The sequence below is a fragment of the Mandrillus leucophaeus genome, unplaced genomic scaffold, assembly GCF_000951045.1.
Source record: "Mandrillus leucophaeus isolate KB7577 unplaced genomic scaffold, Mleu.le_1.0 Scaffold186, whole genome shotgun sequence".
NCBI lineage: Eukaryota > Metazoa > Chordata > Mammalia > Primates > Cercopithecidae > Mandrillus > Mandrillus leucophaeus.
In genome coordinates, this window is record NW_012101876.1 from 2,010,223 (window position 1) to 2,024,956 (window position 14,734).

The window sequence follows — 14,734 nt, forward strand, 5'->3', positions numbered from 1 at the left end:
GGCTCTGTCAGAGGGCAGAGGAAAACTGGGAGAGTTAGCACAGAGAATGTTATTTTGATCTGCTGGAGTGAGAGATCAAAGAACTAATCTTGGTTTCTTCCATCTCTGTTAAGGCCTAATATAATCAGATGAAATACCTGATTTTGGTTGTATAAAATTGCTTAAGCAAGTTGAAAGACCTATAGCTGTGGAGTCTGTAAAAAGCCATCATTAGATAAAGTGACATACTCTTGAGGCAGTACTGACAGCTCAGCTACCATTTATTTCATCACCTCTTCATAGGAGAAAGAATTACACATTTTGAAAAATTGTGTTGTGTCATTTTCAAAACAGAAAATCCATGAATGTTCTGGAATAAAGAAAATATGAGATTCTACTCTTAGCATAGGAGATTGCAGACTTTAAAAAATATGAAGTTCTGTTCTGTGACTATTCAATTGAACATTTCAGTAGTCACAGATTCTTAAATAAGTTAGATAGATCTTTCTGAAGACTGGTCACAATTTAAATGTACTTTTTTAATAGCAGCAATTTCTGGTTGTTTAAGGACAAAATTAGAATGAGATCTTAGTGTTAAACTGTCATTCCAAGCTTTTTGAATGAATAGGAAAATGTCAATTCCCATTTTTAAAAAGAAATGTGCAAGTAAGTTAAATCTGAGCACAGTGAATATTATCCGTACACGTAATGGAAAATCTATCACTAAAATACCTAGGCAGTTGCTTTTAAAGACTTAATTATAGCAATCCATGGTGAAGCAGAGAAGAGAAATCAGGCTTCTTGATTTTTAGAGATATTCTTATCCATGAAATCACATGTCATCTTTGCATCCTCTTTCCTTATTTGGATACGCAACACAAATAAAATCCCATTGCCATAGATGTAGCAGGTATTAGCCCCCTGCTTTCCATGTGTGTGCCTATCCCTTGTCTAACCTCTACTTCCTAAGCGCTTCTGGTTGGGGGCCGGGTTTCCCATGAGTATATATATTCCCTCTAGATCATCATTACTTCTCCTCTTGCATGACAGCCCCAATGCACCAACTTTTTAATAGCCTCCAAACAGCAAAGAAAATAGTAGCAGGGCCAATTATGGCTAAAGAGCCAAGCCTGGTGAAAGCATCGTAGGCCTTAAATAGCTAAACAGGAACTTGATCAATGGTTCCACAGCTACAGTGGTTTCTTTTACCACAGATAAAAGAGTGGACCATGATGAACAAATCACCAGGGAATAATATGGGTTATAAGGGTTGCATATAGAAATGGAAGAACTCTTTGGTAAGATTATCAAGCTTATTTCCATTCATACTCCCTCACTGGTAACTAAGGAAATCCAGGAATTTTTACCAGTGCTTGCTTATTAATTATTAACTTGCTAATAGGAAAGGTGCTAATAAGAAAGGTGAGACTTTTTGTTGCTTCAATTTTCATGTATTTGAACTGCCTTGTAAATGTTTATTTGTGCTGTTTGCAATTCTTGGATTTAGTGCCAACAAGACAAACATTGGGTTTATATTTTAATGCAAGAAACAATCAAAATATACCACAATAATTTTTAAAGCTAAAAATAACATCAGGAAGTGAGAATTTCTATAAAAAACACAAAACCAATAACAAAGCAAGGAGACAGAGTAAAGGAGTTCATTGTTTTAAATAAAGTAGTCAAAGTGAGTGTCTCTGAAAAGATACTGTTTGAACAGAGACTGAATAGTGAATGTGCCACATGGATTCTTGGGGAAGAACATTTCCCGTTATAGGGAAATGCAAGTACAAAGCTTCTGAAGTGGAAAAATGATTCTGTGCTTGAGGAATAGTCAGCAGGCCGGTATGGCTAGAGCCCAGTGAACAACAGGCGAGGGTGGTAGCAAATCACATTGGTAGTAAATGAGGTTGGAGAGATAGTAGGAGGCTAGATCATGTAGGGCTTGCCTTACAGGCCATTGAAAAGGCTTATGGTTTTATCCTAAGATTTTTGGGAATTCACCGAAGGGCTGAATGGTGGAATGATATAATCTGACTTAAATTAATCTGACTGCTGTGTGGAAAATAGTCTATAAGGAGGAGAGGAAACAGAGACTAGTTAGGAGGTGAGCAGCAAGATTAGCAATGATAAGGTAACATGGTATTGGCAGCGCAGAGAGAGAAAAGTGATTTGTTTCAGCATATATTTTGACTAGCATTTGCTGATGGACTCGATATGTAATGTAAGAGAAAAACAGGAGTCAAGGGCAATTCTAACTGAATTGCACTGGGTAACTGGGTAACTGGGTATTATTACAAGCACACTTCATTTTATTGCATTTTTTACATATTGAAGGTTTGTACCAACCCTGCACTGAGCAAGTCCATCAGCACTGTTTTTTCAATAGCATGTGCTCACTTTGTCATATTTTGGTAATTCGAGCACTATTTCATACATGTTCACTATTATACCTGTTATGATGATCTGTAATTAGTGACCTTTGATGTTAATCTTGTCATCGTTTTGGGGCACCGTGAACTGTACTCATATAAGACAGCAAATTTAATCAACAAATATGTGTGTGTTCTGACTGCTCCACCAACTGGCTCTTTCCTCATCTTTCTCCCTTTCCTTGGGCCTCCCTATTCCTTCAGACTTGGTAATATTGAAATTAGGCTGTATTAGGCCATTTTTGTGTTGCTATAAATACCTGAGGCTGGGTAATTTATTAAGAAAAGATATTTAATTGGCTCACAGTTCTTCAGGCTGTACAAGCCTGGTGCCAGCATCTGCTGGGCTTCTAGGGAGGACTCAGGGAGTTTTACTCTTGATCGAAGGGGGAGCAGGCAGGCATGTCCAGCAAGAGAAGAAGGGGCAGGTCCTACACATTTTTGAACAACCAGATCTCGTGTGAACTCAGAACAAGAGCTCACTTATCACCAAGGGGATGGCACCAAGCCATTCATAAGGGATACACCCCCATGATCCAGATACCTCTCACTAGGCCCCACCGTCAACACTGGAGGCCACATTTCAACATGAGATTTGGAGGGAAAACACATTCAAACCACTTAATAACCCTATAATAGCTTCTAAGTGTTCAAGTGAAAGGAAGAGTTACACATCTCTCACTTTATATCAAAAATTGGAAATGTTGAAGCTTAGTTAGGAAGGCATGTCAGAAGCTGAAATGGGTCAAAAACTAGGTCTCTTGTACCAAACAACCAAATCATGAAAGCAAAGGAAAAGTTTTTGAAGGAAATTAAAAGTGCTACTCCAGTGGACACATGAATGATAAGAAAATAAACAGCCTTATTGCTGATATGAAGGAAGTTTGAGTCGTCTGGATAGACAATCAGACGAGTCACAACATTCCGTTATGCCAAAGCCTAATCTAGAGCAAGGCCCTAACTCTTCAATTCTGTAAAGGCAGAGAGGGGTGAGGAAGCTGCAGAAGAAAAGTTGGAAGCTAGCAGAGATTGATTAAGAAGATTTAAGGAAAGAAGTTGTCTCCATAACATTAAAGTGCAAGGTGAAGCAGCAAGTACTGATACAGGAACTGCAGCAGGTAATCCAGAAGATGTAGCTATGATAATTGATAAAGGGGGCTGGCTACACTGAACACCAGATTTTCAGTGTAGATGAAACAGCCTTCTGCTGGAAGATGCTACAAAGGACTTCCATAGCCAGAGAGGAGGATCAGTGCCTGGCTTCAAAATTTCAAAGGGCAAGCTGTCTCTCTATGTCACTGTTGAGACCTACCGTTCAGAAAAAAATATTCCTTTCAAAGTACTACTTCTCACTCACAGTGCACCTGGTCACCCAAGAGCTTGCACCCAAGCATTAATCAAGGAGATTAATGTTATTTTCATGCCTGCTGATACAGTATCTGTTCTGCAGCTCACAGATCAAGGAGTAATTTTGACTCACAAGCCTTATTATTTAAGAAATACATTTAATAAGGCTATAGCTGCCATAGATAGTGATTCCTCTGATGGTTCTGGGCAAAGTAAATTGAAAACCATCTGGAAAGGATTTACCATTCTGGATGCCATTAAGAACATTCATGATTCATGGGAGGATGTCAAAATATCAACATTAACAAGAGTTTGAAGTTGATTTTAGAAGAAGTTGATTTCAACCCTCATCTTGGAGGGATTCAAGACATCAGGCTGGGCGTGGTGGCTCACGCCTGTAATCCCAGCACTTGGGGAGGCGGAGGCGAGCAGATCACCTGAAGTCAGGCGTTCGAGACCAGCGTGGCCAACGGGCGTGGTAGAGATGGGTGAAACCCCATCTCTACCAAAAATACAAAAATTAGGTGGGTGTGGTGGCGGGCGCCTGTAGTCCCAGCTGCTCGCAAGGCTGAGGCGGGAGAATCGCTTGAACCCGGGAGGCGGAGGTTGCAGTGAGCAGAGATTGAACCACCACACTCCAGCCTGGGCGACAGAGTGAGACTTTGTCAAAAAAAAAAAGAAAAAAAAAGACATCAGTGGAGGAAGTAACAGCATAGGGTGAAAATAGCAAAGGGACTAGAATTAGAAGTGGAGCGTAAAGTTGTGGCCAAATTGCTGCAGTCTCATGATAAAACTGTGATGGATGAGGAGAGTTCTCACAGATGAATAAAGTGGTTTCTTAAGACGGAGTCTACTCCTGGTAAATATGCTATGAACATTGTTGAAATGACAGCAAAGCATTTAAAATATTACATAAGCTTGGTTGATAAACCATCAGTAGGGTTTGAAAGGATTGACTCCAATTTTAAAGAAGTTCTACTGTGGGCAAAATGCTATCAAATAGCATCACATGCTATTGAGAAACCTTTCTTTAAAGGAAGAGTCAATCAGTGTAGCCAACTTCATTGCTGTCTTATTTTAAGAAATTGCCACAGCCACCCCAGCATTCAAGAACTATCACCCTGACTATTTACAAGCCATCAACATTGAGACAAGACCCTCCACCAGCAAAAAGCTTAAGACTCACTAAAGGCTCAGCTGATCATTGGCATCTTTTGGCAACAAAGTATTTTTTAATTAGGATGTTTACTTTTTTTTTTTTTTAGATATAATGCTATTGCACACTGAATAGACTGCTGTATAATGTAAACAGCACTTTTATATTTACTGGGAAACCAAAAAATTTGTGTAATTCACTATTGTGATATTTGCTTTATTACAGTGGTCTAGAACAGAACTCATAATAACTGAGATATGCCTGTACAAACTTTCAGTTGTCCTCTGCCAGTGGAGTGCTTAATTCTCCCAGCAAGATGTATGAAAACACATGCAAAGTGTTGCCAAGTAGGGCTGCTCACCTAAGCCTTGGAGTCCCTCAGGATTTTTTATTGGGAGTCAGTCATGTAGGCATGGAGAGGTCAGACTGATACAGTGTGACCCAGGACCCAGATGAACAAAAACAGGTGTTTACCATAAATTCCACTGTTAGGGTAAACCATTTGGTGTGACCCAAGGCCCAGATATACAAAGACGCTCTTATCAGGCAGGATATTCCAAAGGCTTATAGGTTATCTCCCAGGAATCAGTCAAGGGCCAGTCCTTTGAAAGTTACAGGCTTTGGGTAGCACAGGTATGCTGAGTTAACCCTTCACGGTACAGTCAAAGATATTCTCTTGTTTTCATCTAAAAGTTGTATGGTTCTACCATTTGAATTTAAATTTATGATCCACCTCAAATTAATTTTTGTGTGTAGAATGAGGTAAAGGTTGAGGTTCATCTTTTTAAAGATAGATATCCAACTGTTTAGCATCATTTGTTAAAAAGTCTTTCCTTTCTCCACTGAATTAAATAGGATCCTTGGTTGAAAATCAACTGGCCATATATGTGTGATCCATTTCTGCACTCTGTTTTTTCTCTAGTAACATACTGGCTTAATTATATAACTTTATAGCAAGTCTTGATTTTAAGTAGGCTGAGTCCTCCAACTTTGTTCTTTTTTATTATTTTCGCTATCCTAGTTCCTTTGCATTTTCATATAAATTTTACAATCAACTTTCCAATTTCTATAAAAATTGTTGGGATTTTGATTGGAGTTACATTTAATATGTATAACAATTTAGAAAGAACTGATACTTAAACATTATTGAATTATCTAATCCATGAACACGGGCCATCTCATCCTTTAGTTAGGTTGTCTTTAACTTCTCAGCAGTGTTTTATAGTTTTTTTTAATTAAGAAAAAATGTATTCCTCTGTTTTTCTGCATCTAATCTGTTCCTTTCTATGCCTGCATTTTAAAATGTAACTGTTTCATTTTGCAGACTCAAATGTTTCTTTATATTTTATTGGTTTCTGTACCCCTACCTTCAAACCATAACAGTTAATTCTTAGTATATGTTTACTGCAGCTGCATTTTTTTAAATTATGAAGACATATAGTGATTCTCAAAGTGGGAAAAAAGAGGTGAAGAGGGCAAAAACTTCCCAACGTGTGAACATTTCAGGATTATATTCTCTTCCCTTCTCATGTATTTCTGGCCTAGGCCAGAAAATTCCTAATGCTCTAGAGATTCTGCTAGTGTGAACCATGGTTATTTATGGGAATGATTTCGTATCCCTCAGGTACAGGTAAGAAAATAAATTAGTTCAAAACTACCACTCTCAAAATAGAAATCGCAGAATCTCTTCCCACTACATTAAATGTTTTTATGGTAGAAAAAAGTATAGGTAGAACAATTTGAAAAAATGATGGAAAGAAACATGTTTCCCTTCAGATTAAGCTCTTAAGGAGTAAGTACTGACAAGCTAACCTTCATCATTTAGTTTTAATAAAGATCTTTAAGAATCTAGAGTTCCTTGAGATGAGGAGTGAGTTTACTTTCCAAAATAACAAACCTTACAGTATGACAAGCAAATTAAAATTAGATATAGAAGTCTTTCATTGAAGTAAATTTGAAACATTCAACTTTAAAGTTAAAGAATTAAGAACTTCAGAAACATTCCTATTACAGAATTCAAAACCTTCAGCTTATAGATTTTTTGAGACCAGGTCTTGCTCTGTTGCCCAGACTGGAGTGCACTGGTGTGATCACAGCTCACTACAGCCTCGACCTCCCAGGCTTAAGCAGTCCTCCCACCTTAGCCCCTCAAGTAGCTGGGACTACAGGTGCACACCACCATGGCTGGCTTTCCGCCTCCCCCCCACCCCCCGCCCGTAGAGACAGAGTCTCACTATATCGCCCAGGCTGGTCTTGAACTTCTGGGCTTAAGCAGTTATCCTTCCTTGGCCTTCCAAAGTACTAGGATTACAGGTGTGAGCCACCACACCTGGCCTCTAACTTACAGGATTTTTAAAGAGAAGTATATCCTGATTATTACCTTAGATGTTAGAATCATCTTGAAAGTATTATGTTGCAACTCTGATGCATGTTTTAAGTTTCCAAATAGATTGATATCTATAAGCATGGAATAAATACATATAAACCACAATCCACTCAGCAGATCAATAATGACAGAGTTAGGAGTATACAGGGGTGCAAAGAGAATATTGTTTCTTTCTCCAAACCAGAGATACATAGATATATGTTTAGTGGCATCAACTTACTTTTTCCAAGTATCCCACTACATTAAATGTTGTTATGGTAGAAAAAAGTATAGGTAGAACAATTTGAAAAAATGATAGAAAGAAAATGAGACTATGGAAGAAAGAAGGGAAGAGAATAGAAAAGAAAGTTCTTGGAAGGAAGATAAAGAGGAGAAAAGAAGGGCAGAAGGAATGGAATGGACACTGAAGGTCAATCTCAGGACACAGGGCACATAGGCATTTTCATTTGGAGATGGGGTTTGACTGACATTTCTCAAGGTCCTATACTAGTATACAAGCCTGTTATTTGGTCCTTTTATCTGAGTGATGTGATAAATGTGACAATAGATGCCATTTGGCACTGCAGATCATAAACTCTTAGAGTTGGAAAGGGGCTTTCCTTTGATACTGTCTCTCAGGCATGCCAGGACTAGGACTAGGACTGGGCTGTGTATCTAAAGATTATTTTTCTGGGAGGCCGAGGCGGGCAGATCATGAGATCAGGAGATCGGGACCATCCTGGCTAACACGGTGAAACCCCGTTTCTACTAAAAAAATACAAAAAAATTAGCCTGGCGTGGTGGCGGGCACCTGTAGTTCCATCTACTCGGGAGGCTGAGGCAGGAGAATGGCTGAACCCAGGAGGCGGAACTTGCGGTGAGCCGAGACGGCGCCACTGCACTCCAGCCTGGGCAACAGAGCGAGACTGTCTCCAAAAAAAAAGAAAAAAAAAATTATTTTTCAATCTCTACTTCTACAGTTCTAGGATTAGAGCCCTTACTTTTGTAAATGAAGCCCGTTATATCACTAGATAAGAGTTCCTGTGTCATAGCTTTTGTAACTCACTTTTTTAACTTTTGTAACTCATCTCATTTCTAAGCCACACCAAAAATGGGCTGCTTTCCCTCATGGCATCCCTCACTGTATTGTATGTAAGACTTACTCCTCAGGTTTTGCAGTCATTCCTCTTTCAGCATAGTTTTCAGCTTCTCTACTGTTCCACTCCATTTATAAACACAACTCAGTTCTTTCAGAAATTAATTCATTACCAAAGCTGATTGCCAAAGTTATACAGTATCTTCTGCAGTGTGACGACTCATCTAGTATTAATGCAGTCCAAGGATCATAGTTTTCTTCAGTATCATCACTGTGAACTCATATTAGTCTTGTCAGCCAAGCCAAACCCAATCAAAACATTAATGTTTGGGAGTTTTGAATTTTTACAAATTTAAACTCATGTTATCCATGCCTTCTTGTTCTGTATGTAATGTGCAATTATAAAAAGTTCTAAAATAGTTGCGTGAGCTTTTATTTATCTTTGTTAAATTTTATGTTTAATCTTTCATGCTAACCTGTTGAGATTATTTTAAATTGCAAATTTTTTAGTCTTTTTTTCTTTTTGCTCTTACTACTGTTTTTAATTTATACACAATAATTGTACACATTTTGGAGGTAGAGTGTGCTATATCATACATGGATACAATATGTGATGATCAAATCAGAATAATTAGCATATCTGTCACCTCAAACATTTATCATTTACTTTATGTTGAAAACATTTAAAAATTTGATTCTTTTGTTTGATATATTGGGTGTCTCTTTAGCCTTTGGTCTGAAATTCCATAAGCACATATTTTCATTCTTCTGTTCACAAAGTTGTAGAATTTTCAATCTAAAAAGTACCTAAAATATCATAAAATTCAGCTCCCTTATTTTAGGATGAGGAAACTTGGGTCCAGATGGGATAAAATAACTCTCTCATGGTTACACAACTCATTAACAGAAAATTATGACTGTCCTAAAAGATGGATTGGTAGCAAGTCTGTGAACCAAGACTGAGACACATATAATCACCAGTAATACTTGGTGGGTGCTAGAATATTGAACAATATGCTTGGGGTACAATTGTCCCACTATATCTGAACATGCATTATTCTCCATTATTTCCACAGGTACTGACATATCTTAACAAAATCTAACAGACCTTTCACACTGTCAGATGAAGAAGTAAAGTTGCCTTGGAATGACTTTTTAGTGAACCATACTGTCTACTTGTAATAAAAGATATTCATTTCTAAGTAATTAGTAAAATTATTTATATACATCAGTTTATTTTCTAGTTTGTCCTTTCCATAGTCCTTTTGAAAAATCAAAACATTTTCCCACTTCCATTCCTCCAATATTTCTGTTTTATTCAATAAATCAAAATAAGTAATATATTTAAACGCAAACAAACTCAGCCATCTGAAATTTTTAATTGTACCTAAATAACAAATGAGCCAACAAGGCTATTTAGAAAATGAGAGAAAACTTTCATGCTATTGTTAAAACCAAGCATATATGTAGCTTTAAATGCTTTTATTGGAAGACAGGGAGAATAAAGGATGAATAATTGAATGAATGAACGGAAGTATTCAACCTTGGAAAACACAAGGAAAAGAAATAACAAAAATGTATATAAGTTAGAATATAGAGAAAAATAATTTGAAATAAATTGAAGTGATTCTTTTTCAAAAGTATAGCTAAGCATCTAATAAGATTTTATTGCAGAAAAAGTGAAATAAACAAATATTAGATATTATCAAATCTAAAAAATAAATATAGAGGAAGAAAGGAGATAAACTAGAATGTTGTAAATACGTAGATCCAGGAGGGAAAAGGTTGTGGAGAATTTTTATAGAGGTGATAATGTGATAATGGTTTTTTAAAAGCTTCAGAAAGTTTATAGAAATGTAATAAAAACAGGCCATGACTAGCAACTATGAAGGCATTGGAGGCCCTAGAAACTCTTTCAGTAGAGTGCGGGTCAGAAAGCCAGGCTGCAAGACATCAAGTAGGCAATAAACATCTGGGAAGAGATAGCTAAAATCACCTGTTTTCATTCACAGTGTAGCCTGGGATTTCTTCACCTGCTTGTGAGGAACCAAAAATAGAAATTAATGCAAAACTTACTTTTTAAATATGTTATATTTGATTATTTTAAAGTTGAAATATCAGATACTGTGTTGGTCTTAAGAACATTTTATGAGGTAATTTGTAGTTTTGTTTTTTTTAACATTTATATCCTAGTATACTTGCAACTTTGTCCTATAGATGCTCATGCAGTATGATGGCATGAATTAACACAACACAGAAATTGAGATCAGTTGACTGTGTTCTCTGCTAACTTTGTATAGTAATGCTTCTCACTAGAAGAGAAACCAGTGTTTAAAAACTGAAGATAAGCTCAACAATGAATTCAGGTCAGAATAGGGTGCTGGTACAGGTATTTCGAGGAGATTCTTGGATCTTCAGAAAGTTCACCTATTGGTACTGACTGAACTTGTTAAATGAGATTGTGCCAAAAGTAAGTTCCTGGCAGAATTTTAAAATAATCTCTCCTAAACAGTACTATTTTTAATAACAGTAGATAGACAATAGTAATGAAAGACTTCAATTACACAAAATTGGTTACTCATTAGATTTGATATTCAATGTCTTGTTAACTCCAAATTCCTCTTGCTGTTTATTATTCAACACTATTAACACATGGCACTCCATCTTTAATCTAATCTAATCCCCACTGTCCATCAGATCTTTGACAACTACATTAATTTTCATTAATTTAGCACATATGACTTGGTCATACACATCACAGCCATTAATAATTGTTGGAAGTTGTTTAATATTTCACATGAAGAATTCTGCTGCTCATATTTCAGTTCTAAATTAGATAACTTTGGTATAAAAACTGTTATGCCTAGAAAAACAGACAAGCTCTGGACAGATTGCTTTCTCTGTATGACTTACAATTGCTTATATCCGGAAGACACATAATCACCTTCAGTTGTTGTTTTGAAAAAAAAAAAACATTCTTCTAGAAGCTGTGGGTACTGAATGAGGGAGAACATGGTTAAAAACAAAACAAAACAAAATGTTCAAAAAAAGAAAACAGTGCTCATCCCCTTTTAAGAGCTATTCACATGAAAAATTGCTCTGCATAAACTTGATCTATATGTTTTTCATGGTTATTAGTAGTAATGAAGATGCATTAACCATATTCTCTTGATAATGCTCTAGCACTTTCTTAGTACTTTTATCAACATATAAATTTTACAACTGGCAATATGGGAATTCTGACTAGTACATTTTTGTGTATAAAAAAGGGTAACAACATTATAACTTCTTCATATCTGGGAATTATGAATCCTGACTTGCAAACAAGCAAAACTAAAATGCAGCAGAACTTCAGTACCATGATAGCTTTTCTTTATACTGTCACTCACAGGAAATGGGAATGTATGCAGGCTGCTGAGTGGAATATAATGCCAGAGGTGAATGCCTAGTTAATCCAGAATTTATGAGTTTTTTTCATTTCATTCATTCTTTTTTCTCAATAAACATACATTGAGTGCCTTCTCTGTTGCCAACCTATAGTAAATGTAAATTAAGAATGCTCTACTTCAGTAGGAAGCATCTAAAAAATGAAAGTAAGTGATGCATAATCACTTTATATCCTTATCTCCATTAGGAAACATTATTTTAAATAATTTTTGGAAGGACATTTAAATAGCTCAATTCCTTAAAGATGAAACTTGATGCCAAAGGAACCATTTGAAATTTTTTTCACACTTCATTGAGTTATAATGAATAGATCTTTCTTTTATAAAGCTGAATTTCATATTTTAAATTTGATTTGTCCTACCTCCAAAAGCAATGTAAGTCTCTAATACCTAGCCCATAACATTAGCTAGTAACATTAGAGAAAACTTTATGGAAGGAAGAAGTCTAGTGTTCTTTCCTTTTTATTATAGAACTATGGATCTGTTCTGTTTTACAGCAACATCTAGTAGTGCAAGGATATAGCTGTCATATTAAAAGTAGAATTGCCATGTAAGTGCTGACAGCTAGATCTGGGAGAAAGAAATTATAATAAAAATTAAGTTAATTAAAATCAAATAAGTAGATCTCTTAAAGTTGATTTTCAATTTTCCATTTTTATGAAAAAAGCAAAATGTGAGCTATTTCATTTATATTAATGATTTGGGCACATTAAAAACACAAACTTCAATATTGTCATGGAGCTGGACTCCCCTTTACAACTAAAATCATCTATAATCATAACTGGTCTTCAAGATAATAGCCCTGAGATACTGCAGGATTCTGAGTCATTTGGGAATTGTTCATCTAACAAATGTTAACTTGGTGCCCTCTATTTGCCAGGCACAGTTATAATACAGGTACTGGCCACGAGACAAAATTTGAGAGAGAGAGCAGTGGTTAAGGGAGTTGATAGCTGCTGAGAGCTAGAGTCAAATAAGAATAGACCTTTGGATCTGCGATGTGAAGTCATTGGTGACTTGAGGAATGGCTTTAGGGCAGTGGCACAGCTGGAGCTTAGTGGACCAAAGACTGAGGAAGCAGAAGCTTCTTTAATATACCTTGAAAAAATATGTTATAAGTAAAGAAAGAAATGAGGTGGTAACTTGAAGGGAACAAGGGTTCAGTAGAGAATTTAGCATACGTATACATATACTCACCACGGTTGTATGCTAATGGAAATGATACAGTAAAGAAGGAGAAAATGATGATGCAGGAGAGGAGGATGCAGGAGTAACACTCTCTGAAGGTCAGAGGAGATGGGATTCAAAGCACAAATGGAGAGTCTGATCTTCCACTGTGGCAGGTGAAAAGATGGACTATGGGTAGATGCTGCTACCATTTAACAAATATTATTGATAAAGTACCTATGATGTACCAGACAATGGCAATATAATAGTTAACAAAAGAGACAAAATTCTTGCCCACATGAAACTTGTATTTGAATGGGGATTGGAAGAGGTGAACAAATGATAACCAAATAAATACATGAAATATATAGTATGTCAGATAATGAAAACTACTATCGAGGAAAATAAACCAGGTAAGTGGAGAAGGAGGATATGGAGCGCTGGGGCAGAGAATAAGGATAGATTGCAATTGCAGAGAACTGGGCACTTGACATAACTTTTAGGAATTTACTTCATGACTGTCAGACACATTTATTTTCAAAATCATATTAAATTTGGCCTAGTACCCATGTGCCAGGGCTGGTGAGAAACCTACTCTTAGCTTCGTTTCATAGATGCCCCCTTCTGTGAGGACCTCAGGACTTGCCTAGCCTCTCCTTTATAGTCCAATCACAGGTTTTAAGCATATATTTATTTATGTGATTATTTGATTAATATATTCTTCTGTACTAGACTAGAAGCTCCAGGAAGGGAACAGTGTCTATTTTGGGCAATTATATTCTCATAACCCAGCAGTGTTGGCTCTATTTGTTGAATGAATGAATGAAAAGTAAATAAGACTGTTTTCCATAAGCTGTGTTTTTAAGAATCTCATTGTTTTATTATTCTGTAGTAACTTTAAATTTTCACTTCTCACTTTATGTAGCTGGTCTAGTAAATGACCTTTTTCAAAGCAGACAAGGTGTGCTTTTATACCAATTAATTATGTGAAATAGAATCATCCTCTAAGTGTAAATAATGCCTCTCCATTTCTTTTTTTAACAGGACCAATGCCAAAGGTGCTCCCCTGAATATAAATAAGGTGTCTAATAGCCTGATTAATTTTGGAAGAAAGTTGATTTCCCCAGCAATGGCTCCAGGCAGTGCAGGTGGCCCTGTACCTGGAGGCAACAGCAGTAGCTCCTCCTCCGTTGTGATTCCTACCAGGACCTCAGCAGAGGCCCCAAGGCATCACTTGCAACAGCAACAGCAACAGCAGCAGCAGAGGCTGATGAAATCAGAAAGCATGCCTGTACAATTGAACAAAGGTAGGAAAAATTACTAGTAAATCCAAAGAAAACATTCACTATGTAGCCTGGGATTTCTTCACCTGCCTGTGAAGAACAAACCTCCTAGAATAGAAATTAATGCAAAACTTACTTTTTTAATATGTTATATTTGATTCTTTTAAAGTTGGAATGTTAGAGTTAGTCTTAAGAATGTTTTATGAGGTAATTTTTTTTTTTAACATTTATATCCTAGTATACTTGCAACTTTGTCCTGTAGGTGCCCATGTAGTATGATGGCATGAATTAACACAACACAGAAATTGAGACCAGTTGACTGTGTTCTCTGCTAACTTTGCATAGTAATGCTTCTCACTAGAAGAGAATCCAAAATGAGAAGTTCCAGTACCATGGGGCTTCACTAGTTACAGCATTCATTGGTGTGTTGCAGTTGTTTTGAGGAAGTGGGCCACTAGGCTTG

At 36.6% G+C, this 14,734-nt stretch overlaps 1 protein-coding gene across 3 annotated transcripts in view; it reads left to right on the top strand.

Moving 5' to 3' along the window:
• Positions 1-14,734, top strand: part of TBC1D5 (TBC1 domain family, member 5) — a 500,189-nt gene that overhangs the window by 397,679 nt on the left and 87,776 nt on the right. For all 3 annotated transcript variants that reach the window (XM_011977919.1, XM_011977920.1, XM_011977921.1), the window contains one exon: positions 14,033-14,295. In XM_011977919.1, coding sequence (XP_011833309.1) covers positions 14,033-14,295 — 263 coding nt within the window. The remainder of the gene's footprint in view (positions 1-14,032; positions 14,296-14,734) is intronic.